The sequence below is a fragment of the Narcine bancroftii genome, chromosome 8 (genome assembly GCF_036971445.1).
Source record: "Narcine bancroftii isolate sNarBan1 chromosome 8, sNarBan1.hap1, whole genome shotgun sequence".
In the NCBI taxonomy this organism is placed as follows: Eukaryota; Metazoa; Chordata; class Chondrichthyes; order Torpediniformes; family Narcinidae; genus Narcine; species Narcine bancroftii.
In genome coordinates this window covers 152,305,619-152,331,587 of record NC_091476.1, presented here as the reverse complement: position 1 = coordinate 152,331,587, position 25,969 = coordinate 152,305,619, and the positions used below count along the sequence as shown (strand labels likewise).

Genomic DNA, 25,969 nt, shown 5'->3' with positions numbered 1-25,969 from the left:
CTAGGAGGGTGGGGATTTGCTACGGCATGGACTAGTAGGGCCGAACTGGCCTGTTCTGTGCTGTAAGTGGTTAATATGGTTATATGGTTTTCTTTTGTATGTTAGAGGATTCTTATCGTTTGTTGATTGAATTGGAGATTACTTGTTTTTTTTAACAACATTTAGAGATCCAGCACGATTACAGGCCCTTAATCTGTCTGCATGATGGAACACAGAATAGTGCTTCTATTTGGGAGTCTGGTGTCATGTATGCAAACAATGTGGCCTACCCAGCTGACAGTAATGAGGATCTCATTGCTGTACTGTAATTGCCAGTGGTCACACTCAACCAATTACTCCAAATGGTAAAGGATACATACGTGTGATATATCTGACAGTGCCAAATATACCTGGCAGATACACACCTATAATTGGTAATGTAAAGTGCTGATTACATAAATAGTCGTTGCAGTTATACTCTTTCCAGATACACATCTTGTGCCAATATAAATACATATTATTACATCTAGTATTTATAGATTTGCTGGTTACACGCCATTCATTATGCATCTGGAACTGCTGATTGCACACTTGGCGTGCGTGAAAATACTTACCGTATACACACTCGGTAGTGTGGTTGAAAAGCACATTTGATGTTAAACATCGTCCAGTTGGATTCTTTGCACTGATAATTACACATGTTGGTTACACACCTATTTCTAATAGACATTGGGTAGTTACAGCAATACACAAATGTGCTGGAGAAACTCAGCAGGTCACATGGTGTCCATGGAGAACAACATTTTAGAACTGAGACCTTCTTCAGGATTCCTGATGAGTTCCTCCAGTTCTCCGCAATCTGTAGAACTCCTTGTTTACCTCATGTTAGTTACTCATTTGACTCTGCAGGTTATATTACTGGTTCTGCCAGTGACACACTTGCTCTTTTGCACACTTGACATTGGTGTTTACACTTATCAATTACACATTACTAGCCAGCGGTGATGCTGCAGCCACTACGATGGCTGTAGTATTGGTGTGAACCCGGTAGGAGCAGGGAATGGAGATGCACTGTGCAGTGCTCCTCCCCGGGTTCCTACTGCTTAGATGCCCTGTCAGATGCAAGGTTAAACTGCCTGCACAATGGGAGCAGAGGCTTTGTTTTTACATCAAAGACCACAGGAGACCATGGCCAAGATGGTGGTGTCTGTGCTTGGCAGCCCAGGCCTTGATGGTTGCAGGCTCCAAGGGGAGCTTCAGACAGGCACAGGACACTGGGGTAAAGAACACTCGCCCCACCCCACCACAAAAAGAAGAAGCCTATGGGAGGTAGTGGACACAGTGGACCAGGCTGCAGGCTGATGGTGACCAGCTTCTGGGAACTAAGTATTGGGATGGAGATTCCTGAGGGTGCTAACAGTGAACAGGGGTCTTATAAGGTCTTGGGTACAAACAGGTTCTTAATCATATCCAGGTTGGGAATGAGAGGTTGAGGAAGGTGAATTGGATGTCTGAAGCTTAGGTTCACCACAAGACCAGACAGGAGGCCAAGGCCAGGGGACTACAGAGGTTACAGGAGTGCAGGAGGTGGCAGTATTGGAGGAGACACTTAATGTTTCACTCTTTTGCTTCTCTTTTTCATTTTGATAAGATGCAGGAGTTTGAATAAAGTCTGCAGACACCATGATGAAATTAAAAGCACAATGCTGGAGAAATTCAGGAGGTCAAACAGGGTACTTTATAGAGCAAAAGTGAAGATACATAATCAACGATTCGGGCTTGAGCCCTTAATCAAGGTATGAGAAAAATGCAGACAGGTGCTGTTGTAGCGCTGCTAAAGGCAGAGCTGCTGAAATAAATGCTGTCCACACCAAGCAAGTAAACCAGTAACTGCCATTTATTCAAACCACGGGCGTTCCTTTTTAGGGGAGGTGACAGGCTCATGGGAGTGATGTCATAATGCTGCTGTGAGGCCTGGCTGTTCCCTTGGCAACACGCTCCTGCATCCTGGAACTTCTGTGCAGTGGTGTGGGGCGGGGGGGGGGATATCCCCTGTGCCTTGCCGTGCTGGCTGTTCACTACGGCGATTCAGCCTGTCATGTGTGGGGTTGACCCGGCCCGCTATACCATCTACTTTATAGAGCAAAGATAAAATTGATAGCCAATGTTTTGAGCTTCAGCCCCTCAACAAATATGATCAAAATATAGGCAGGCATCCTGTACTTTATAGAGCAAAGATAAAAATGCACAACCAATGTTTTGGGCTTGAGCCCTTCATCATGGTATGAGCAAAATATAGGCAGGTGCCATTTACTTTGTAGAGCAAAGATAAAGATACATAACCAATGTTTCATGTTTTAATCCTTCATCAAAGTATGAGCAAAATGTAGGTAGATTCCTGTTGTGAGTGAGGAATAAGGTTTGGTAGGTTTCAAAAGCAAGGACTCTGAACACAGTTTTGGTAGGGAAGGATTTTATTTACAGAAGGCAAGTGTGGGAAATGGTAACTGATGCAACACACACACACACACACACACACACACACACACACACACACACACACACACACACACACACACACACACACACACAGAACTGATACATACAATGATAAAGGAAAAACCACTACAATGCCCCACCACCCCTTGATTCAGTGTAGCCCCAGCTCTATGCTACAAGGGACACTAATGAAATGCTGCCAACCGTTTTATCAGTGCACATCTTACCAAGTTTCTCCAGTGCCCTTCCACATTTCTAGGCCTGGAGAGAAGCAGGGTAGTCCCAAGCTGGCAAAAAGAGAGAACAAAGAACACATGGCACCTTTATAGTTCTGGAGGTTCCAGCCCAGTTCACCCAGTTCATTTACAGGAAACCAATGGCTCGGTACCGGGAGGGTTAATCCAATTACAACAGCCAATGGCCCAAGGCCAAGTACAAGCAGGCTGGAGAGTCCAGTTCAGGTAATTTACATGGATGCAACAGCAAGGTGTGGACTAATGGGTGGGACAGAAACAAATCTTGATTGGCAGCTGGTGTGTCCTCCGACTAGGTAGGGGGGCAGTGCTGTCACATGACAGCCACAACCCTTCCCAATACAGTGCCCGTGATATATATAAATGAAATGGAAGTGGGAAGTACGTTTAGTGTATCTAAGTTTGCTGATGACAATAAATTGAGTGGAAAAGCAAACTACCGAGGATACAGAGAATCCGCAGAGATAGAGATAGGTTAAGTGAGTGAACATGGGTCTGGTAGATGGAGTATAATGTTGGAAAATATGAGTTTATCCACTTTGGAAGGAAAAATGGAAGATCAGAATGCAATTTTAATGGCAAACAATTGCAGTAAGCTAATGTGCAGAAGGATGTGCTTGTTTATGAATCGCAAAAGTTTGGTCAAGAAGGCAAATGGAATTTTGCCCTTCATTGTTAGATGGTATTTAAGAGGAGGGAAGTTTTCTGCAGCTGTACAAGGTACTGGGGAGGCTACATCTGGAGTACTTGAGGAAGGGTGTACTGGCTTTGGAGCTGATGAAGAGGAGGTTGACCGGGTTGATTCCTACGACGAGGGAGCTCACCTATGAGGAGAGATGGAGTCGTCTGGGAGTGTACTTGCTGGAATTTAGAAGAATGAGAGGGGATCTTGGAGAAACCTATAAAATTATGAAAGGTAGAGGTAGGTACGTTGTTTGCGTTGGTGGGGGACACCAGAACTTGGGAACGTAGCCTCAAGATTCAGGGTAGTAGATTTAGGACGGAGATGAGGAGGAACTGCTTTTCCCAGAGGGTGGTGAATCTGTGGAATTTTGCTGCCCATTGAAGCAGTGGAGGCGACCGCAGTCAATGTATTTAAGCCGAGGTTGGATAGATTTTTACATTGTAGAGGAATTAAGGGTGATGGGGAAAAGGCAGGTAGGTGGAGATGAGCCTCTCATCAGGTCAGCCTCGATCTCATTGAATGGCGGAGCAGGCTTGATGGGCCAAATGGCCGACTCCTGCTCCTATTTCTTGCCTGACCCAGCACTGCGCTCGAGCTGGAATTTGAGGGACAGGGGCGGGGCCAACGTCTTGAGTGAAGGGCAGGGCCAGGCGATGATGGGCAGGGCGCTCCGAGCCGGCGATTGGTCAGGGGGGCGGGGAAGCGGGGGCGTGACGGGGAGTGAGCACGTGCGTGAGTGGCAGCTGTTTGAAGCTGGCGCTCGCGCATTGGCGGCTGGCGCTCGCGAGCGGGAACGCGGGAGTCGGAGGCAGGCCATGGCCGCGGGACAGCAGCGAGCACCCACCGACCGGCTGAGGTAGAGAGAAGATGCACGCGCGCACGCTCAGAGCCGCAGTCTTCGTGACGGTCGGGGCGACGGCGGTAATAATCACCACCAGCAGGCTGATGGGGTGATCGGTGGCCTTCCCGCAGCCGGCTCCCGACCGGCGGCCGGCAGGCAGGCCGCGCCGAGGCGGGAGGGGGAGGGGATTCACCGTCTGCTGCGGCCTGTGCATCCATGCTCGGTCCGTCCTTGTTGGGTCGCTCGCCGTGGGCTCGAATCAGTTCGGCTCCTGTGCAGGAGCGATGCATTAAAGAAGAAATGCCCACCCGCCCCCCACTCTCTCTCCTCCAGGAAAGACCTGTGCCCCTGTCTGGGGCCTCTCAGCATTTTCTTTACCACCGTCCCACCTTGTTCTCAGTCGCCAGCCGCGGCCCCCGTGTGCCATCTGCCCGTTTAACCTTTCCTGACCCTGTGCTCACGTAAAACTGCCACACTTTTCCTTTGTAATAAAGTTCCTTTGCTTTATTCAGTGCATCCTTGAGAGGCCAAACCAAATGACCACAAGTTTGATGGCAGGTGTACGTTTTTGGAGATGTCAGGGGTGGTGTGGGGGGGGGGGGTCACCGTGTTTGGACAGCACAGTAATGGGTCTTTTGCTGACCATTTAGTCTGTCCAACTGAATTCCACTTGCATGGTGTGGGGGGGGGGGTCACCGTGTTTGGACAGCACAGTAATGGGTCTTTTGCTGACCATTTAGTCTGTCCAACTGAATTCCACTTGCATGGTGTGGGGGGGGTCACCGTGTTTGGACAGCACAGTAATGGGTCTTTTGCTGACCATTTAGTCTGTCCAACTGAATTCCACTTGCATGGTGTGGGGGGGGTCACCGTGTTTGGACAGCACAGTAATGGGTCTTTTGCTGACCATTTAGTCTGTCCAACTGAATTCCACTTGCATGGTGTGGGGGGGGGGGTCACCGTGTTTGGACAGCACAGTAATGGGTCTTTTGCTGACCATTTAGTCTGTCCAACTGAATTCCACTTGCATGGTGTGGGGGGGGGTCACCGTGTTTGGACAGCACAGTAATGGGTCTTTTGCTGACCATTTAGTCTGTCCAACTGAATTCCACTTGCATGGTGTGGGGGGGGGGTCACCGTGTTTGGACAGCACAGTAATGGGTCTTTTGCTGACCATTTAGTCTGTCCAACTGAATTCCACTTGCATGGTGTGGGGGGCGGGGGTCACCGTGTTTGGACAGCACAGTAATGGGTCTTTTGCTGACCATTTAGTCTGTCCAACTGAATTCCACTTGCATGGTGTGGGGGGGGGGGTTCCTTGCTGCTTCAAGGGGCCAATCTCCATGCTTTATCTGACTCCCCCACCATCCCTGGCAGAGAATTCGAGCTCTCAACGGCTGTGGTGAAACACAAAAGTGTCCAGAAGCAGTGAGGAGAGTAAACATAATGCTGGACAAACTCAGCCGCTTAAAACAGGGCATTTTATAAGGCAAAGATGAAGATCTATAACCAACGTTTTGGGCTTGAGCCCTTCATCAAGGTGCTCACACTTTTGAAAGGATTCATGCCCAAAATGTTGCTGTATAAAATAGGCTGTTTGTCCTGCTGAATTTCTCCAGCATTGTGTTTTTAATATTAACCACTGTGCAATTTTGAAAAAAAAAACTTTATCTAGTTCCCTTTAAAATTCCCTTTCACCATAACCATTTTTGATCACCCCAATATTGAAACAAAAGGTTCTGATTGTATTTCATATCTGTGTCTCTTGTATCCAAGTGATATTCCAGAAATGCATTATGTGGAGTGTTGTAATCTCTGATTAGAGTGAATACACACACATTATGTATCTGTGTATATATATGTGTATACCAAACTTGGTGTGTATATGTATGTATGTGTGTGACACACACAAATATATATATTTTATATGAATATATATAATATAATATGCATCATGTATATAATATATGATATATTCATATATATATATATACACACATATATATAATGTATGTATATTTATATATATTATATTGATATAAAATATATATATAATGTATATTACATATAATATTATATAATATATGTGTGTGTGTGTGTGTGTGTATATGTATCTATACAGGCACACCTGTATAACAATACATTCCAAGCAAGTTCAGTGTTACGGAAAACCGGGCTGTTCAAAGCACTATTGCAATGCACTATGATGTAATACGTTCCAATCCTGTGAAAGGGATATACAAAACTGATCTTTATTGGCAATAAGTGAACATTGTTTATTTCAGAAAATATTTGCCTAACGTAGATTTGTATCGAATCACCCACATGAGACTTTCACCAAAATTAGATCGGTACCACCACGGGATAGTGCAAGGGAGCCTGATCACAGTGGGGACAGCAATAACTTTCAACGCAGCCACTTAACTCTCTATTCCACAGCAAATTTCAGGGGTTTCCCTCCATATAAACTGGCATTGTTTGGAAACTCTTGGTCTGCCACATCAGAGCAGAGACAAAAAATACAGATTTCCATCCGTGTGAGGCAGCATGCTGCGAGATAGTGCATGGAGCCCAATCACATCAGGGACAGCAGTAGCATTCAACACAGCCTCTTAACTTTCTATTCCACAGCTCAGTGCCTAGATTTCAAATATTTTAGTCTTATGAAGTGATTTAAATAGCAAGAACAATAAAACTAACTTTGGAAATTTAAAACTGCGGATCAGAAATTTCAAACCATGTTATATCAAAACCTGCGCTTTTCAAAACTATTAAATAGGGTATGCTCTAGACACACGCACACTGCTATGGGAATGATCTGATTAAATAAACTTTACATAATTAAGGTCTATAATACTGATTTTATTTTTCAAAGTATTTCACATTGTGCGCTGTCTTTTGTGTTTTAAAATGTTTACTACTAATGCTGGTATTCGATAGGCATAATAAGGGTGAGTCTCAGGCAACTGGAAAATTTATATATCTGGTGAGCTACCAATCACCGTAGTTACTGGATTCCACGGATTTTACTGTAATTAGATACGTGGGATGCTGTTGAATATTTTTTGAATTGTGTATTCTGAGATGAATAATGCTGGAGAAACCCTAGTTTGTAAGGGCACAGCTGTCAGCTTACCTCCTTTCTGCCTATGGTGGAGGTTGCACTGAATCAATCATACATGGTGAAATTGTAAAAAACCATAGGAAACAAAAATAAGAAATTTTAATGGCTTACAGACTTTCAATTAGTCAACATTATCTGTTATCAACAGGAATACAATTTATCAAGTTATCAAAGTTAGTACTGGAGTTCTGTTAACCATTTTAATATTAATGTATATTGAGGGCAGAAAGAATGATTATCACAAAAGCAACCCTATATGACAAAGCAGTGTGAGGACATGCACATAATCTGATGCAAGTCTTGAAATTTTGGATTAATAGTAAATTGAATCATGATATTTTAAAATGTGTTAGATTTTTTAAAAAGATACCCTCATCTTATGCTGGATAACTTTTATGCCAGGTTATTGGTCATAATAATGTGATGTCATACTGGACTGAAATGCAGCTAGTGGCTGTACTCTGTAAACAAGATCACTTTCGGTCTTGCTCATCTGATTTGCTGTAGCAATGGACTAATATGTACATTTGAATGATGAAAGATAGATATCAATTTCAGGAGCACATATTTTTCCACTGTAGCAGTAAAACCTGTTAGCCTTTATTTTGTTACTTTTATCTGTTTGGACATTGAAAGGTAATTTATTTTTTAAAAGTATACATACAGTATGGTAAAAGGTCCTAGTATGTGCCATGCAATTTATACCCAAGTAACCTACATCCCCGGTATGTTTCAAACAGCGGGAAGAATCCAAAACCCCTGGGGAAATCCCACGCAGACACGGGGAGGATGTACAAACTCCTTACAAAGAACATGGGATTTGAACCTCTGTTCCAAATGTATAAATTTAGTAGTGAAGACTTGTAATGTTGCTATGGAAAAACATTTTTATTAATATTCATTTATGGGATGTGGCTGCTGCTGGAGTATTAGCATTTTTTGTCCAACCCTAATTGTCTTCAAAAGGACTGTAACAGTCTGGGGAGTTTTATTCATGTTCCTTTTAGTGATCTGGGAATCACAGGCACAGACAGCATTTATTGACGATCTGCTCTTGAGAAGGTGGTGGTGGAGCTGCCATCTTGACCTGCTGCAGTTCTTTTGGCAAAATAATTCATGCAACATTGAGTATAGATCCAGGATTGTTGATATTTATAATAGAGGAAGGGTTGTGACTTGGGAGGACTATGTAAGTATTGCTGTGTGTCTGAAGCCCTTGTCCTTGGCAATGGACATTGGGGCTTTGAGAGGTGCTATGGAATAATGAAATATATTTTATGGAATGTAGCAGAGATTAAAGGAATGAATGAATGAATGTTCAGGGTGAGTGCCAATTAAACAAGTTTCTTTGTTCTGGATATTAAACATTTTTGGAGTTGAACTCATTCTATCACACCCCTGATTTGTAAATGTGTAAAGGATTTAAACAGCCTCTGACTTGTGTTCTTGTAGTCCTAATAGTTGTCTCAGTCTTGTTATATGCATTCACAGAAGAATTAAAGGTTCAAATATTCCTTTTATTGACATGCAATAATACATTAAAAATGTAATATAAATAATATACTTCAACTTTTGTCTACCGTAAAGCAAACAATGAGACGCCATGAACATTGCCCCTAACAATAGAAAGAGAAGCAAAAGAGAATCCTTTCAGAGAGAGAGTGTAACTGATGCTAACTAGAATACAGTAAATCCAAAAATTCGATGCCAAAAATCCAGATCACCTGAGAATCCAGACTTTTTGAAAACTCTGAAACTTTTAAAATTTAGCGGCTTTTGTGTGCATGCAGGGAGAAGAAAGGAACACGTGAAAAAATGTTGTTTACATTTTTGTCAAGTGTTCACTTTATTTTTTTATAACTGCTCATTTTGATAAATGAATATTATCTAATGATAATTTGCTAATGAATAAACTATCAAAGTTTATGTGTTCATCTCTTTTTTTAAATTTCCTTAAATTTAACATAAAAGTACTGCCTAAGAATTTGGACTAACCCAATCACCAAGCAGTCCGGATTTTTGAACTTCTACTGCATCTAGGTTTATTGTGACAGTTAGGGAGTTGCAAGCCATAGTCAGAGGCTATTTAATTAATATGGTAACTTGTAATGGAAGCGTAGCCAAACTCATTCAAATACAATTTACAAGCAGTAATTGAATTTGAAATGACAATATTAATTGGGTAAATGAAGACCTTCCAGAGAAATGGAAGTCAGAAGGTTACAGGAGGGAGCCACTTGGTGTAAGTGATTGGGAAATTGAGGTGGTGCAGTCAGGGTAGAGTTGATAGGAACCCAGTGAAATCTAGAGACTTGTCAAAACCCCAAGCAAAAGCATAGATCAGGATAAGTATGCTATTCAAAGACTTACCTTCATGTGTATTGTCAGAAAGAGTGGAATCTACCAATTGATAAGAATGACCATCAATATATAGAAATGATAGAATGGCCTATGTCTCTCATTTGTGGACCACAAGACATTCCAGAGTAGTTATCTTGCCTCTAGGCTCAACAAACTTGCTGGGATCTCATTTGTTGGCTGTTAATTGTCACATATTGATTCTATCTAAAAGCATAAAACAAAATAAAGATTGCCAACTACAATATTTATCTAAAAATGCCACTATCACTTAAAGATTCACATTGCTTTCTTTTGTATAAGTGCAGGCTTGTCGTATGATGATATAAATTGAATGATTTAATGGCAATGGAGTGGACAAAGTTATGAGGATTGTGTTGGTGCTGGGAAATTAAAGTTGAACTGAAATAACTTTTGGAACAGGACGTGAGAGGACATGAAAAAAAATATTTTAAATTTGGGAAGTTTAATTGTGAACAGGAAGGGCTTATCTTTACGCCACAGTTGAGAATGAGAGAATGCAAATTTAAGTTAATTACCAGAAGAATTAGAAAGTGATATTAAGGAAAGCTGCTTTCAATGGAAGTTGAGGGTGGTTTGGAACTTGCTGTCTCATGGTGTTGCAGGAACATTTACTTAAAGGCCTTTCACCTTCACAATTCAAATGGCTCAGATTTTTTTTGCTGGCATGAAGAGCTAAGTAAACTACCTGTGCATTAAATTTCTAATTCTGCGATGTGTGTTGAAAGTTTCTTAGTTTTGATTACATAAATTATTTTTTGACTACAGTAGGTTTTCACATTTGTATGTGCACTTTGACTGAAATTGACCCCATGCATAAAAGGCTACAAAAGCTTTTGCACTACTTTAAGAATGTTTTTAAAGTTTTAATGGTACAGTAATGTAGAAGCCTATTCCAGCCATTGAAATAAGGGCTGCCAATTAACATACCAACACCGTTTTGGAGAGTGGGATGAAATTGGAAGACCCAGGAAATATCTATGCAGGTCACAGAGAGAATGTACAAACTCTTTGCAGACAATGCATATTAAAATCTGGGTTGCTGACAATTGTGGTAACAGGGCAGCTAGCAATGTTACAAGAAATATTAGATGAAAAATTGATGAGTTTAAGTTTGGATCTGTGGAACAAAATTTGAAATTGGTTCAGAAACAAGCCAGAAAAGTACTGGATATTAGATTTGAGTTCATTCATTTGGTGGTGTTGGTGGCTAATTGACTAGTATATTGAAAATGCTTGCTTTACCTAAGTAATCGTAATTTATCATTGATAAAGTGGCTTGTTTTGCAATTAAAACACAATTTGAGAATTAAGTTTTTAAAATCTAAAAGGTTTAAATGATTACTGATATTAACCAGCTGCAAATAGCTGTTCAGGTTTAATTTAGCTGGGCAACAAACCGTAAAGATAAAGTAGTTGTGTTTTAAATTTAATATGTTGTCACAGAGATGCATTTTTATGAATATTCTGTGCGCTAAGTAACTAATTTATTGCTGAATGTCTAGTTTATATTACAGCAAAATCCCCATTATCAGGCATTCAATCAACTGGAAGCTCAAAAAAACTGACAATTTTTTTTTTTTTTTTTGTGAGGAAATAAATAAATAAATAACGTTGGATAAATAAGGTTGGGCAAATGGACCTCGTGGGAGAGTGCTGAGATTTTGTTGGACATGCGTGTATTTGCCTCTCTGAGTGGGCAATGATCCTCAATAGATCCACGTTCTTTTTCTTTCTCCTCTTTCCTGGAGGTGATTTGGGTTGTCAGAGTGAGTAAGGTGCACCAAGGGTGAGGAGGTGAGTGGTGTTGTGCTGAGGGCCTGATCAGGACACTGGTGTGGAGGTGAGTTGGGTTGCGCCGAGGGCCTGATCAGGACACTGGCGTGGAGGTGAGTTGGGTTGCGCCGAGGGCCTGACATGAACACTGGTGTGGAGGTGAGTTGAGTTGCGCTGAGGGTCTGACTGGGACACCATGATGAGGAGCTGGTTGATGCCGCTTGCCGCTGGGTCGACTCTCCCAAAGTATCTCACTTTCTTTGCCTAGTAAGAGTCTTTATTAGTATTAATTATATTAGTAAGACTTTATCTGTAAACTTGGGGGAGGGGTTTAACGTAGCGGCTGGCGCAATGATGCTACAGCACCAGCAAATGGGGTTTGAATTTAAATTTTGTACGTTACAGGAATTGCTTGATTAAAGTGAACTTTACATAGTTAAAGACTACAATACTGATATTTTAAATAACTTTATATTTTACAATGTTTTTTGTATTTTAAACAGTGTACTATTAATGGTGCATTTGTTAGGCATTGTAAGAATGAGTCTCAATCAACTGGAAAATTGGCATATCTTATGACCGTGATCCCCTTAGTTGTTGGATAATGGGGATTTTACTGTACTAGCAAATTAATTTTGATTTTTAAATAATTTAATATCTTAAAAAATAAAAATTTGTAACCTCCAAAAATTGTTTCCAAATTCCTTTTGTGATGAATATTGTCCGTCAATTGTTTTCTATATAGTTTCTTGATTTTGTTTTTCTCTTTCTAGTTATTAAAAAAATATTCATGGCGAGTAGGGAACCAAAATACAACTTGGTGCGTGAACTTGGACGTGGCAGTTATGGTATAGTATATGAAGCAGTGGTGACAAAGACTGGAGCACGAGTAGCAGTGAAGAAAATTCGGTGCCATGCTCCTGAGAATGTGGAACTGGCCTTGCGTGAATTTTGGGCACTAAGCAGCATCAAGACTATTCATCCTAATGTGATCCATCTTGAGGAGTGCATTCTACAAAAAGATGGAGTTCTACAAAAGATGACTCATGGATCATCCTCTTCCCATTATTTAAAGGTAAAATATTTTTCCATCACCTTGCTACTGCTGGTAATTTAATAATTGTGTGAAATGGGTAATGATGTCAAATATGTGGCTGAAAATGACCCTAATTGTATAGTTGTTTAATTAAAGTATTTACTGGATCTTGTTCAAAGACACTTCTCCCTTAATCTAGATATAAGGTTCTGAATATAGATGTGGAAAGTAGATTGGTACTGGAATTTTATTTATTGGGTGCAATTTTTGTGCTGTAAGATTGGCAAAGCACATTTAAAAATGGCAGATGATCCTCTAAATTCCAATATTATCTCTGATATTATGATATCTGGATTTCCTTTTTTCTTTTGATCAAGGTGTGTAGATGTCTGGTCAACAATTAATTGCTATCTCAAAATTTTAAGTAACTTTAAAAATTGTCCCTCAAAGTTAATGTGGTTTCCTGACATAATGTTCACACACAATTCCTCTGAGTGGGAGGTCAAATACTAAAGTTGTGTTACTATAAAAATGTCTTGGCAAATCATCTTGGTAGGTCAACCTTGAAGAAAGCTGTTTTACAATTTTAAGATTTTACACTTTAGACATACAGCATGGTAACAGGCCATTTAGGCCCACGAGTCCATGTCACCCAATTAACCTGCACCCCCGGTAGGTTTTGAACAGTGGGAGGAAACTGAAGTTCATGGGGAAACCACACAGACACGGAGAACATACAAACTACTTACAGACAGTGCAGGATTCGAACCACAGTCCTGATTGCTGGCACTCTAAAGGTGTTGCACTAATTGCTATGCCAACTGAGCTGCTCTATCATTCTCTTTTAGCTTCCACCCACTTGAGAATAGAGATCGATGATCAATTCTCATCAAATATCTGAAGTATAGCTTTGCTCTGATTTGTTTTGTTCTCATTTGCATTAAAACAGGATTCGGCCCATCAGTAAAATCATGGTGGATATTTTGCCTCTGTGCCACTTTTCCTGCACAATCTCAAATTGCTTAATTCTCTTTATCTTTGGGTGGGGGGGGGGGGGTTGGCTATTGTTGAAAATGATGGTTTGTATATTTAAATATAATGAATTTTAAAAATTTATGTCACTATTAAGTGATTCCAAAAAAAAATTTATGCAATAGATGTATATTATTTTGACATTTGGATGACATTTGACATTCTAAATTGTGATCAAAAAGATGACCTGATAATTAGAAACCATGTATTCTTTGCGATAGGGGCATGCATTTGAAATAGAAAAAAAATCTTTTTGTTTATTTTTAAAGCTGGTGGAAACTTCGCTGAAAGGGGAACTAAGCTTTGATTCCAGGAGCTCGTACTACCTCTGGCTTGTAATGGATTTCTGTGATGGTGGAGACATGAATGAATATCTGCTTTCGCGGAAACCCAACCGACGGACCAACGTTAGTTTCATGCTTCAACTCAGCAGCGCCTTGGCATTTTTGCACAAAAATCAAATTGTGCACCGGGACTTGAAGCCAGATAATATTTTGATTACTGAAACTAAATCAGAAGCAGAAGGAGGAGGTCCTATTCTAAAAGTGGCAGACTTTGGTCTGAGCAAAGTGTGTTCTGGGTTGGGAGCAGATCAAAAAGAACCAGTTAATGTTAACAGATGCTGGCTTTCTACAGCTTGTGGGTCAGATTTTTACATGGCACCTGAAGTTTGGGAAGGTCATTACACAGCAAAAGCAGACATCTTTGCACTGGGCGTCATCATTTGGGCCATGTTGGAAAGGATTACCTTTGTAGATTCGGAAACAAAGAAAGAACTATTAGGAGGCTATGTTCGCCAGGGATCAGTGATTGTGCCCCTTGGTGAAGCACTGTTGTTAAACCCCAAGATGGAACTTAACATTCCCGTTAAAAAGAAGTCCATGAGTGCAGGAATGAGACAGCTAATCAAAGAAATGCTAGCAACAAATCCACAAGATCGACCTGATGCTTTTGAACTCGAACTGAGGATATGTAAAATCACATGCAGAGAGTGCAGCCGGACTGCGTAAGTCTGAGTGAAAATAAGTGGAAGTTGTAACGAACCTTAACTGCTGGGGTTTTTTTTAATTGCCAGAAAATGTTTTTTTTGCCCACCCTGTGCCCCATTTGAATATTCTGAAATGGTTAGGTCAAATTTATTATGCAGTTCTAAAAATGCTGCTGTTCTTTGGAACCCACATCTTGGAAAGCAATCGCACTACTGTTACTTTGTTGGGTCCGATTTGACAAAGTTTTGAGCTGGTGTTTACCCCTTGACCTTGCAAATAACATTGAATATGTAATTGCTGAAGGGTGTAATCTGGTATTTGGTGTAATTTTACATATGGTTCTCTTGGAATTTTTTTTTGAAGGGGGAATTTACCAGACGTGTTTTTGCAAAATATCTGAAACTTGTGCTGATTACATTTTCAAGAGTTCACTTTATTTTTTCCTAATGCCTATGGCTGTTTATCTTTTTTACCAAACCATCTTCCTAGAATTTACTTGACTAAACAGTCTTAAATCTGAAATGTGCTCTACACCTAAAATTAGTTTTAATGAAACTTTATCCTTTCTTTCTTTTTCCATTCTAATCCTGCACCTTTGGAAACTGACACCACCTAGAAAATCCAACACCTTATTATTTTCAGGATACCAAATGCCCCTGCATCTAATAAAACCATGGAAGCTTAACATGGCAATATTTAAACCATCCTTGATGGTAGTTTTCACATGTTAGTACTTTTGGATTTCTCAATAAAACTCTTCCCTTGTTATCTGGAGTTATCTTCAAACCTTATTGAAACATCAATAGTGGCAACATGGTTGACCTTAATAAAAACAAAAATCTATAATCCAGCTCCTATACATACAGGCCTTTTCACAAAGTAGAGCTAAGATCTTCTTGTGATGGAAGATTCTTGGTGGCTTGATCTACTCAAGATGTAATCAATGGTCTCTGTCATTATCCTGCAATGCCTTTAGATTTTATTGCATTTGGTCGTGCCAGGTTTTCTATGATTGGATCTAATTGATGCAATTTTCTGACAAATTAATTCAGATTTTGAAAAACCTTTGGCATGACTGACCATGCTAAGAATTTTTTGGTTCTGCACTTGTACTAATCTATAACCTCACTTTGATTTGAAATGTTGATGCATTGGACCCATTGATATAAATCGATAACCAATTATATAATTTTGGATTATTATTTACTAACAAAACTTCCATGCAAGCATTGATTCTAGGTGGTGTCTAATTTTTGTGTGCAACTCGGCCCATGGGATTAGGCCTATTTGATTTGCTTGGGTTAACATAACACTGGGTTGGAGGAAAGAATTTTACACAAGGTTAATCCTAATACTTGTGCTTACATTTTGAATGAATTGAACGGTAATAAGATCTTTAAGACATCTCCTATGGTAATACTTTGTCATTGGTGTATTAAGAGTACTGCACCTAAAATCTACGGTAGCTATGTACAAAGAGGATGAGTGATAGTGATGTAATAAATTACTTTAGGCTAGTTTTAAAAATCTAAGGCACTATCTTATGTGGGTTACCTTTTCTACTGAAAACACAAGTGTATTAAAGTTTACTGTGAAATTTGTAAGATTGTGTAATTTATTCCAAATGTAATATGTACAAATAAAATTATGAAAACTTAATTCTGTATCAGCGAAGTTTGCTAATCAAAATGCCCAGTTTGTTGACTTGAATTTTGGCCAGTTAGTTTAGTGGAAATTTTTTCTACCATTTTGTGCAAATTGCGCACCAAGCCCACAATTGATGGTGATGGGAAAACTTAACATTCCAATGTCTAGATTGGCTTGTAGTTTCTGAAACATAAGCCATACGGATGTTCCTATAGTAATTTTAATTACTTTAATATTTTCCTTTGTTGATTTTTGGAGAGACTATAGTGGCCCACTAACCAGGACGTGATCTAATACACAAAATGGCCAATGAATGTGGCAACTACGCAGACCCCACGAGGGTCAACGACCTTTGTCTCAGGTAACCACCTGCTCAATGGGAAACTGAGCAATGGAAACGCTGCCCATTCAGAGATCAGCGCTGCCATGACGTCAATCCCAACATTAGCAGTGAGGAGTGAAGCAGAGCTGCCCGTGCAATAAATCAGTCTTCGACTTCGACTCCTCATGTTTCCATACTTTGCAGTAGTGTGCACGCTACATTGGTAACCCTGACAGGTCAAATCGGCAGTTGAACCTGAAGATGATGAAATAATCAACCCTTCACATGGTTTCGTTGAAGCCGCTAACTTTCTGGGCGTCGCAGCCACACGTGTGGCTCAAACAGGCTGAGGCCCAGTTCAACCTTCGACAGATCAACACAGACGACACACATCACTACTATGTGGTGAGTTTGCTCAACCAGGAGATGGCAGAAATGGTCGTCAATTTCCTTTGGCAGCCTCTGGAGCAAGGAAAGTAAGATGCCCTCCAGGAGTTATTAACCCACACCTTCGGGCTCTCGCGGCGCGAGCACGTTGTCTGATTGCTGCCTGTGGACGGTGTAGGGGTCAGGGCCCCATTTGCCCTCATGAGCGAAATGGTCGCCCTTGCTGAGGTCTTGCTTGTTCTTCGAGCAGATTTTCCTGGAGCATCTGTCTGAAGATATCTGACTTGTTCGCTGACGAGGACTTCAGCGACTCCAACCCACGCTCTGGAGAGCGAAGAAAGCAAACAGCGGCGGAGCAGGTCATTAGGCCCTGCACATGGCTGGCAACAAGGCCACAGCAAACAGAGAGGCTAGTGGACTCCCTGACCCAATTTCTCAATTTTTAAACTTGATCAAACTTGAGTCATATTGGAGAACCCATCATGAAGATTTGTCTTGTAACATGCACGCTACTGCAAAGTGTGGAAAGACATACACACGAGGAGTCGGTCAAAGACAGATTTATTGCATTGGCAGTGCAGATAAGGGTTATGAGAATGATCCCAGGGTTGATAGTTAATGTACAAGGAGAAATTGATGGCAATGGGCATGTACTTGCTGGAATATTGAAGCATACCGAATATTGAAAGAGCTAGATAGAGGTGACATTGGAGGCATTTCCAGTAGTGGGTGAGAGAGCCTCAAAATAAAAGGGTATCCATTGAGAAGAGAAATGAGAATGTTCTTCAACTCGAGAGTGGTGAATCTGTTGTCACAAACAGCTGTGGAGGCCAGAATATTGGATATATCTAAAGTGGTGTTGATAGGTTCTTGGTTAGCAAAAGCTTCAAATGTTACAGTGAAAAGGCAAACAAATGGGGTTAAGAGGAAAAATACTTCAGTTATGATTCAAATAGTGAAGCAGACTGAATGGCATAATATGCAAATTATTTTCATGTCTATGGCCTGATTGGAAAAAAAAAGCTTGATTTTTAGTCCATCAATGTGTATTGAAGAGCTTTGATTTGGTGTGTATAACAGATGAGGATCAAAATTAATTAGATGATACTTTTTTGAAATGAATCATATTTTTGAATGGTAAAATGGTGAGTTTCAGTAGGAATCTTGGTTTAATAGTAAAATATAAAATTAATGTTTTCTTGAATATCTTCCGTACAAAGTCTTGAATCAATGAATCTTGTCTTTTGCAACTTTATTCCATGGCTTTCAGCTTTTACTAGATTTGTATTTATCCAATGTTTGAATCGTAAATATGATTAGGTGGTCCTATTTTTTTCCTCTGAGGTTTTTTTTGCATTTGAAGCGAACCTTTGTTCACGACAGGAATTAGTTCTACTTCAGAAATGAATTTTCAATTTTTGTTAATAACTGCTGCTTCTAGCAAATGTCTTGGCCTGGATGTAAATTTAACTAAAATAGCTACTGAGAAAAGTAGAAAGAAATTGTACATTGTGCCAGCAAACAAATCAAACCAAGGTATAATATTCTCCACATTTGGAAAGCAAAAATCTTTATTAAGAGCATCTCTGCAAACAGTTCAGAAGGTTAGAGAAGTGGTCATTTGAAGAAATTGTGTATTCACATCGGTGGCTAAACATTCTGACAAGAATTCTGAAAGAAATAGCCCTGAGCATCTACTGAGAATTCTCAGGATTAAAAATTTCACCTATTGAAAAGAGGAGGCTAATTTAGTGGGAGTTAGAGATGAATTTGATATTTTACTAATTTGCACAAATGTAAAGCATCATTCTTTTTAAAAAAAAATCCACATGCTGGCACAAATTCATAGGAATTTATAATCTCAAAACATTTTGGCATAACGTTGGTGCTTCAGGAGAGCATCCTTCCATTTAATCTAACTTTTGTTTTACTTTTGCGCTTATGCTCATGAAAGCAGATTTCAATTTAAAAAAAAATGTTTGAAGTCAGGGCATTAGTGAAGGCAGATTCATGATCAGCATTTAAAAGGGAGCTGGTTAATTATGTAATCATGTAGAATATTTTATTCACATCACTAAAATATGTTTTAATTAGATGTGATTAAAAACTGGTCAGATGTCTCTTTAACAAATCATATCAATTTCCTTTGAACTTTCCCTAATCCAGGTAAATGATTAAGGATGCCCTTTTGTTGATCTGTTAGTGTATAACAAAAATAATGGGCAGAGACTAAAGTGCAAGTAGGTCTTTGTACCATGGAGAATTGCTGAATAAACTTGACTAGATTTGCCATAATACAATTTGGTTAGAAGCAAGAGAGTTAATGAAACAAAGTCAAAATCAACCAGGAGTGAAATGATTCACCAAGTATTGTTTGAGTTATCCAATCTAAATGTACTAATTTAAAACAAAACTGGTTCTTGTTTACACACTGTAAATGATTAACTTGATGAGATTGCTAAATCAAATGTAACTGGATTCTTGGGTTTGAAGGATCCAGTTGGAGGCTGTGTTGCAAGTATTTAACTGCTAAATTCACTAAACACAATCTGCTTGGTTTAACTTTTCAGTAACATTAACTTTACACCATATTTGTTGTAGTTTTAATCATCTATATAACCATTGGGAAATCAATTAATCTAAAGTACAACATCAATTACTGTCTTTAAATTATTTTGTTAATAAACTGCTGAAATTTGTGTTCTGCATGCTTCTTTAAGATGCTTCTTTTAAAAAAAATTAAATTCATCCACATCCCTCTTTTCGTGGGGAGATTATAACTGGGTAAAACTGAGTCTCTAAATTGAGTAAAGAATTTGTTAGGACCTTTAGATCTTTCTGACAGAGTAACTATCATGGGGGATAATTAAGGAAAACAGAATACGAGTATTGATGAATTAGTTGAATGTGAAGGCAATAAAATTATATACTGAGTTTTATGTCTGTGCAAACACAAAGCTGGAGAAACTCAGCAGGTCAAGCAGTATCCTTTATATAGCAAAGGTAAAAAAAAAACCAACGTGAGCCCAAAACATCGGTTATGTTTCTTTACCTTTGCTATATAAAGGACACTGCTTGACCTGCTGAGTTTCTCCAGCTTTGTGTTTTTTACTTCAATCACAATGTCTGCAGATTTTCGTGTTTTACTACTTACTACAACTTTATGTCTGTACACCTTACTTTACATTTCACCCTTTGTTTTGCTACTGAATCTACATGTTTACTATGAAAGGAATTAAGAGCCAGGTAAGCTTGGTATTTGGTGTGCAGGTAAGATGTATTTTCTATTTGAGATGTTTACAATTAGATTGGTTGAATCTAATGTTAAATTGTTAATGCATAGAAATAAAATGAAAGATTTTCCATTTGTTGCCAGAAGATAAAGGATGGTCTGAGGACATTGCTTTAAAATGTCATCTGCAAACCAGTTGTATCTCTGACTGCTCAGCTTTGTAAGCACCAACACTGAGGCCAGTAGAATATTGGGAGATACAACATCAATTACTGCAGATGCTGTAATTGTACTTGAATAAATAAAAATACTGGAGAAACTTGTACTCTGATAAAGGGCTCAGGCTCGAAACATTGGTTACATATTTGCTACATAAAGGACACCGGGTGACCTGCTGAATTTCTCCAGCACTTTTGTGTATTAAAAGATAAGAGTCATGTGGCTGCAAAATTTAAGACCCATTTTTCCCCCCCAAAAAATGGCTCAAAAATATCCTCCGGGTCTCGTATGCAAACTTGAAATTAGGGTGATAATGGTGAGTAACGCTGACAGTGATCGTCGTCACTGGGTGACTCTCTAGCATCACCGCCATCTATCATTGGGGGCTGGTGGCAGGCTGTTAGGGGGGGAGTAGGGCCATAGGATCAGTGGGGGCTGGTGGTGGGCTGTCAGGAGACACTCCCGGTGGCCCGCTGTTGGTCTCTGCACTGGTCCCACTGCCCTGCTTTCTCTACGCCCCCCAACCCTAGCAGGCCGCCGAGAGGGAGCAGGCAGTGGGACTCCTGTTGACCTAGTTGCGTGTTTTCTCCAAGTTTTAAATGCTTATCCATAAATACACTAAAAAAAATTCTTGATATTTCACTCTGAAACGGGGAGAGGAGTTGTTATATGCCCATAGATCTTGTATGCCGTCCAATATGGTAAATTGCAAGCAACCCTTGGCGATGCATGGGGTTATTGAGTAGGTTTCCGATTCAATTAAACAGAATTATCTGTCTTGTAGATTCCATGCAACATATTAAAATGTAGAATGTAGAACTGCTATAACTAAAGCCACTTTAGAAAAAACCTTGAGGCAGGGAGAAAATGATTTGCTCCACATCAGTGTCTAATCTGGCCAAACTATTATTCTGTGATATGTTGATAATAAAATCACTGTAAACAGTAACTTGTGGATGATGGGAGGTTGTCAGTGAACCTGACACACTTAAATGTAAAAAAAAATGCCGACAAAAATCCAGCAGGTCTAACAATGTACTTCATATAGCAAAGATAAACATACAAAATCACCAGTTCATCAAGGTACTGCGGTCAAAAACCTTGATGAAGGGTTCAAGCCCAAAACATTGGTTTTGTATCTTTACCTTTACTATATAAACTGCGCTGGGTAGGTCACGTCTCCAGAATGGAGGACCATCGCCTTCCCAAGATCGTGTTATATGGCGAGCTCTCCAATGGCCACCGAGACAGAGGTGCACCAAAGAAGAGGTACAAGGACTGCCTAAAGAAAGCTCTTGGTGCCTGCCCCATTGACCACTGCCAGTGGGCTGATATCGCCTCAAACCGTGCATCTTGGCGCCTCACAGTTCGGCGGACAGCAACCTCCTTTGAAGAAGACAGTGAGCCCACCTCACTGTCAAAAGACAAAGGAGGAAAAACCCAACACCCAACCCCAACCAACCAATTTTCCCTTGCAACCGCTGCAACCGTGTCTGCCTGTCCCACATCGGACTTGTCAGCCACAAACGAGCCTGCAGCTGACGTGGACTTTACCCCTCCATAAATCTTCGTCCGCGAAGCCAAGCCAAAGAAATAAAGGACACTGTTTGATCAGCTGAGTTTCTCCAGCATTTTGTTTGTACTTCAGTTATGGTGTCTGCAGACTTTACTGTTGTACTCATATATATTTAAAATGTTGCTTTAAATTTTAAATTCTGGCCAATTATATGCACTGACTGCTACAGGCACATTTCCTGGTTTGACTGGAATATTGTCTAAAGATTGAAATTCCTTCTGTCAGTCACAAATTAGTAGATTTAAACTAGAAAAGAATATGAATCTTTTGAAGTTTAAACTTTATCCACATTTTATATTGAAGTAAGTTTGCTACTTAAGTAGAAAGTTATCACAGATTGAAAAGACTGGCCAAAAAAGAATTTTGGGAAACGATTAAGTCTAGTGAATGAACAGTTATCTTTCTACTTTTCGTATTCATATGAGAGGACCATGGAAAATGAAAAATTTGAAGTGGGATATATTGTTTAATGGTGGCTGAAGATATACCATCAGGCAAATGGAGAGTGTGTTTGTTGGAGAGTGCTTTTGGCTGTAGGTGGTTTGGGAATAAAGATGTGCCATTTTTGTCTTTAAGCCAGATGTGGCCCATTCTGACTTTTCCTTATGTACAACTCATCTCTGATGGAATGAGACTACAAAATTGAATCGCTCTTTGCAATACCACGATAGTGGGCTGTATAAAGGGCTCAGGCTCGAAACAGTGGTTACATATTTGCTACATACAGGAGGAGAATGAAAACTTTGCTGAATAATGTGCTAACTCTGTCTCACTCAGTGTCACCAAAACCAAGGAGATGATTGTAGACTTTAGGAAGAGAAAACCAGAGGTGTATGATCCAATGGGGGATCAGAGGTCGAGAGGGTGAATATAAATTCCTGGATGACACTTTATGGCAGAGGACCATTCCTGGACTTTACGTACTAATGTCATTGTGAAGAAAGCATGTCAGCGTCTTCAATTTCAGTGTGACATCAAAACCTTGGCAAACTACCCCTGTGCATAAAACCCTGTAAAAGGAAGTGGAGACAGCCCACTATATCACAGGCAAAACTCTCCCCACCATCGAGAATATCTACATGGAACACTGTCGTTGGAGAGCAGCAGTAATCAAGGATCTGCATCACCCAGGGCTTTCTCTGTTCTTGTTGCTGTCATCAGGAATGCAGTACAGATACCACAAGATTCATATCACTAGGTTTGGGAAGTTGCTCCCCCTCTACTATCAGACTCCTAAACAGCAGGCTCAATCAGAGACTCCTTTAAAGACTTCGCAAATTTTTAATTACGGAATTTTTTTTCTGTTTTGCATAGAATGTTTATTTATATTTCTTCCCTCCCCTCCAATATCCCCCTTAGTACCTACCCTTGTCACCGCATGAGATGCTCCACTTGCGTCCACACCTCTTCCTTCACCATCATTCAGGGCCCCAAACTGTTCTTCAAAGTGAAGCTGCAGGGGTCATCTACTACATCTGGTGCTCCCATTGTGGTCTCCACATTGTGGTCACCCATTTCAATTCTCTGCTCTATTCGCTTGTGGATGCAGTATGTCCATGGTCTTGTCCACTACCAGACTGGGACCACCTGCAAATTGGAGAAACAATGCCTTACGTTCTATGTGGCACCCTACAATGGATAGGATTAACATCAACTTCTCTGGTTTCCCTTAAAGCCCAGACTATCTCTCTCTGTTCTTCTCTGTCTGTCTGTGTGTGTCTCTCTCTCTGTCTCTCTAGTCACACAGTCAAAAAACCTGAGGCTAAAGGTGGATATTCTCTGCTCTTAAGTCGAGAGACTTGCCTCCATGAGTGCGCCCTGGCTGGCTCTAAGGCGCCGACTGCAATCTCTCTCAAGGGAAGGGTCAGCAATGGAGTGCTATGCTCCACAACCCTGCATGAATGTACTGCTGCTGCAAGCAGCTGGCAAGGGGGGGGGGCGAGCTGATGACATCACAATGACGCTGTCAGCCTGCGACCCATCTCACTCACCCATCTCCCTCCATGATCCACTCAGGGCAGGGGCTGTCAGGGTAGGGGCAGCCAGCAGGAGCCATCAAGGCAGGGGTGGCTGGTGGGGGCCTTCAGGGGGTGGTAAGTGCAGGCTGTGACAGCCCTACTGACCGCTCCAGCACCTCTCAATCTCTCTTTAGTTTCATATGTTCTATTTCCTTTAAATGAATTTCTTGTATAAAAGCCACATCTACTTTAATTTTTTTCATATAATTTAAATAACCTTTTTCTCTTTATTGGATTCTGAATTCTATTAATATTAATACTAATAAATGACAATTTCCCTGCCATCAGACATTAAAATTAAAACCTATATCCATCCAACATCCTCCTCCATCTCCCCATCCAACCTGACCCTCCCTATATAATATCTTACATCTAATAAACAGTCCAGGCAAAGAACCAAAAAAAGAAAAGTTAAGAAAGGAAGAAAAAAGAACGATGAGGAAAAATCCCAGAAGTGCGTGATGTTAAAGTGTCTCTATCATCCTGATCTGTGCTGGGTGCAAAACTAGTCGCATTAGTGCCCATAATAGTGTAGTGGTCAGCATCACTTTCCCCACTCACTGACTTGAAACATCAGGCCATCCCTTACTATAAGTTTATCAATAGACCTTTTAATCCATTAATCTTATCCAGAACATTAGATCACGCACCTTCCTACCCTTTTAAATGCTCTTGAAACTTGATGCATTTTCAATTACAGCAAAACCTCTCAGTTATATAATGAATTCAAGTATCTACAACCATATGCTGATGTTTAACAGGCAATGAATTGGCATATACCTTTGCTTCATTCGGCTCAGTAAAACATATATTCCACAATTCATCTTTAGCCAGATTAAACTCCTTTCTCTTTTTCAACAAATCAAAACTTATATCTGCATCAAAGAAAATCTTATTGCCATTTTAAATCAAAGGTGATTCTCACTAGCTTATTTTGTTGTGAGCTCCAATATCTTCTCTGTTACTTCAAATCGAAGGAATCTGACAAATATTGGATGGGACCTTTGGACTCAGTTCCCTATGGATTTGTTCTATCTCCAAATCACCTTGAAATGCGGCCTGACCCAAAAATTCCAGTATCCATCTCCAGAATGGAGGACCATCGCCTTCCCAAGATCGTGTTATATGGCGAGCTCTCCACTGGCCACCGTGACAGAGGTGCACCAAAGAAGAGGTACAAGGACTGCCTAAAGAAATCTCTTGGTGCCTGCCACATTGACCACCGCCAGTGGGCTGATATCGCCTCAAACCGTGCATCTTGGCGCCTCACAGTTCGGCGGGCAGCAACCTCCTTTGAAGAAGACCGCAGAGCCCACCTCACTGACAAAAGGCAAAGGAGGAAAAACCCAACACCCAACCCCAACCAACCAATTTTCCCTTGCAACCGCTGCAACCGTGTCTGCCTGTCCCGCATCGGACTTGTCAGCCACAAACGAGCCTGCAGCTGATGTGGACATTACCCCTCCATAAATCTTCGTCCGCGAAACCAAGCCAAAGAAAAATTCCATCCACTGAAACGTCTATTTTTGCATTAACTGATCGTGCTTAGCAATTGCTTCTACTTGTGCTTTCTTCATTTAATCTTTAAGATTTTAAATCTCATTCATTCCCTTTAATTTTTCCATCCACTATTTCAAATTTAGTGTCCAGCTGTTGTATTAATCTTTCTATCTTATCACCATTCTTTCTTACTTCATCAGTTAACACTTCCATGGATTGTCAAAAAAATCTAACATTTGCTTTAATTCACCAGATGATAAAGAAAACCAACAAGGTCGGGTCAGATACAGCAATGAGCTCTCTGAACCCTTCTCCATTAACAATGGCGTGAAGCAAGGCTGTGTTCTCGCACCAACCCTCTTTTCAATCTTCTTCAGCATGATGCTGAACCAAGCCATGAAAGACCCCAACAATGAAGACGCTGTTTACATCCGGTACCGCACGGATGGCAGTCTCTTCAATCTGAGGCGCCTG

The 25,969-nt window shown here is 40.5% G+C and overlaps 1 protein-coding gene and 1 long non-coding RNA gene across 10 annotated transcripts in view; one reads left to right on the top strand and one right to left on the bottom strand.

Moving 5' to 3' along the window:
- pdik1l (PDLIM1 interacting kinase 1 like) overlaps positions 1–25,969 on the top strand; it is a 39,240-nt gene that overhangs the window by 4,538 nt on the left and 8,733 nt on the right. For 2 of the 9 annotated variants that reach the window (XM_069895373.1, XM_069895379.1), the window contains 2 exons: positions 12,311–12,612; positions 13,875–14,611. In XM_069895373.1, the coding sequence (XP_069751474.1) occupies positions 12,311–12,612; positions 13,875–14,611 (1,039 nt within the window). The other 7 variants (XM_069895374.1, XM_069895375.1, XM_069895378.1 and 4 more) reach the window with 7 other exon arrangements.
- LOC138741385 (uncharacterized) lies at positions 1,859–23,892 on the bottom strand. Its single transcript, XR_011343477.1, has 2 exons — positions 23,344–23,892; positions 1,859–2,112 (listed from the first exon to the last, which is right to left on the bottom strand). It is a non-coding gene; the product is annotated as an uncharacterized lncRNA (long non-coding RNA).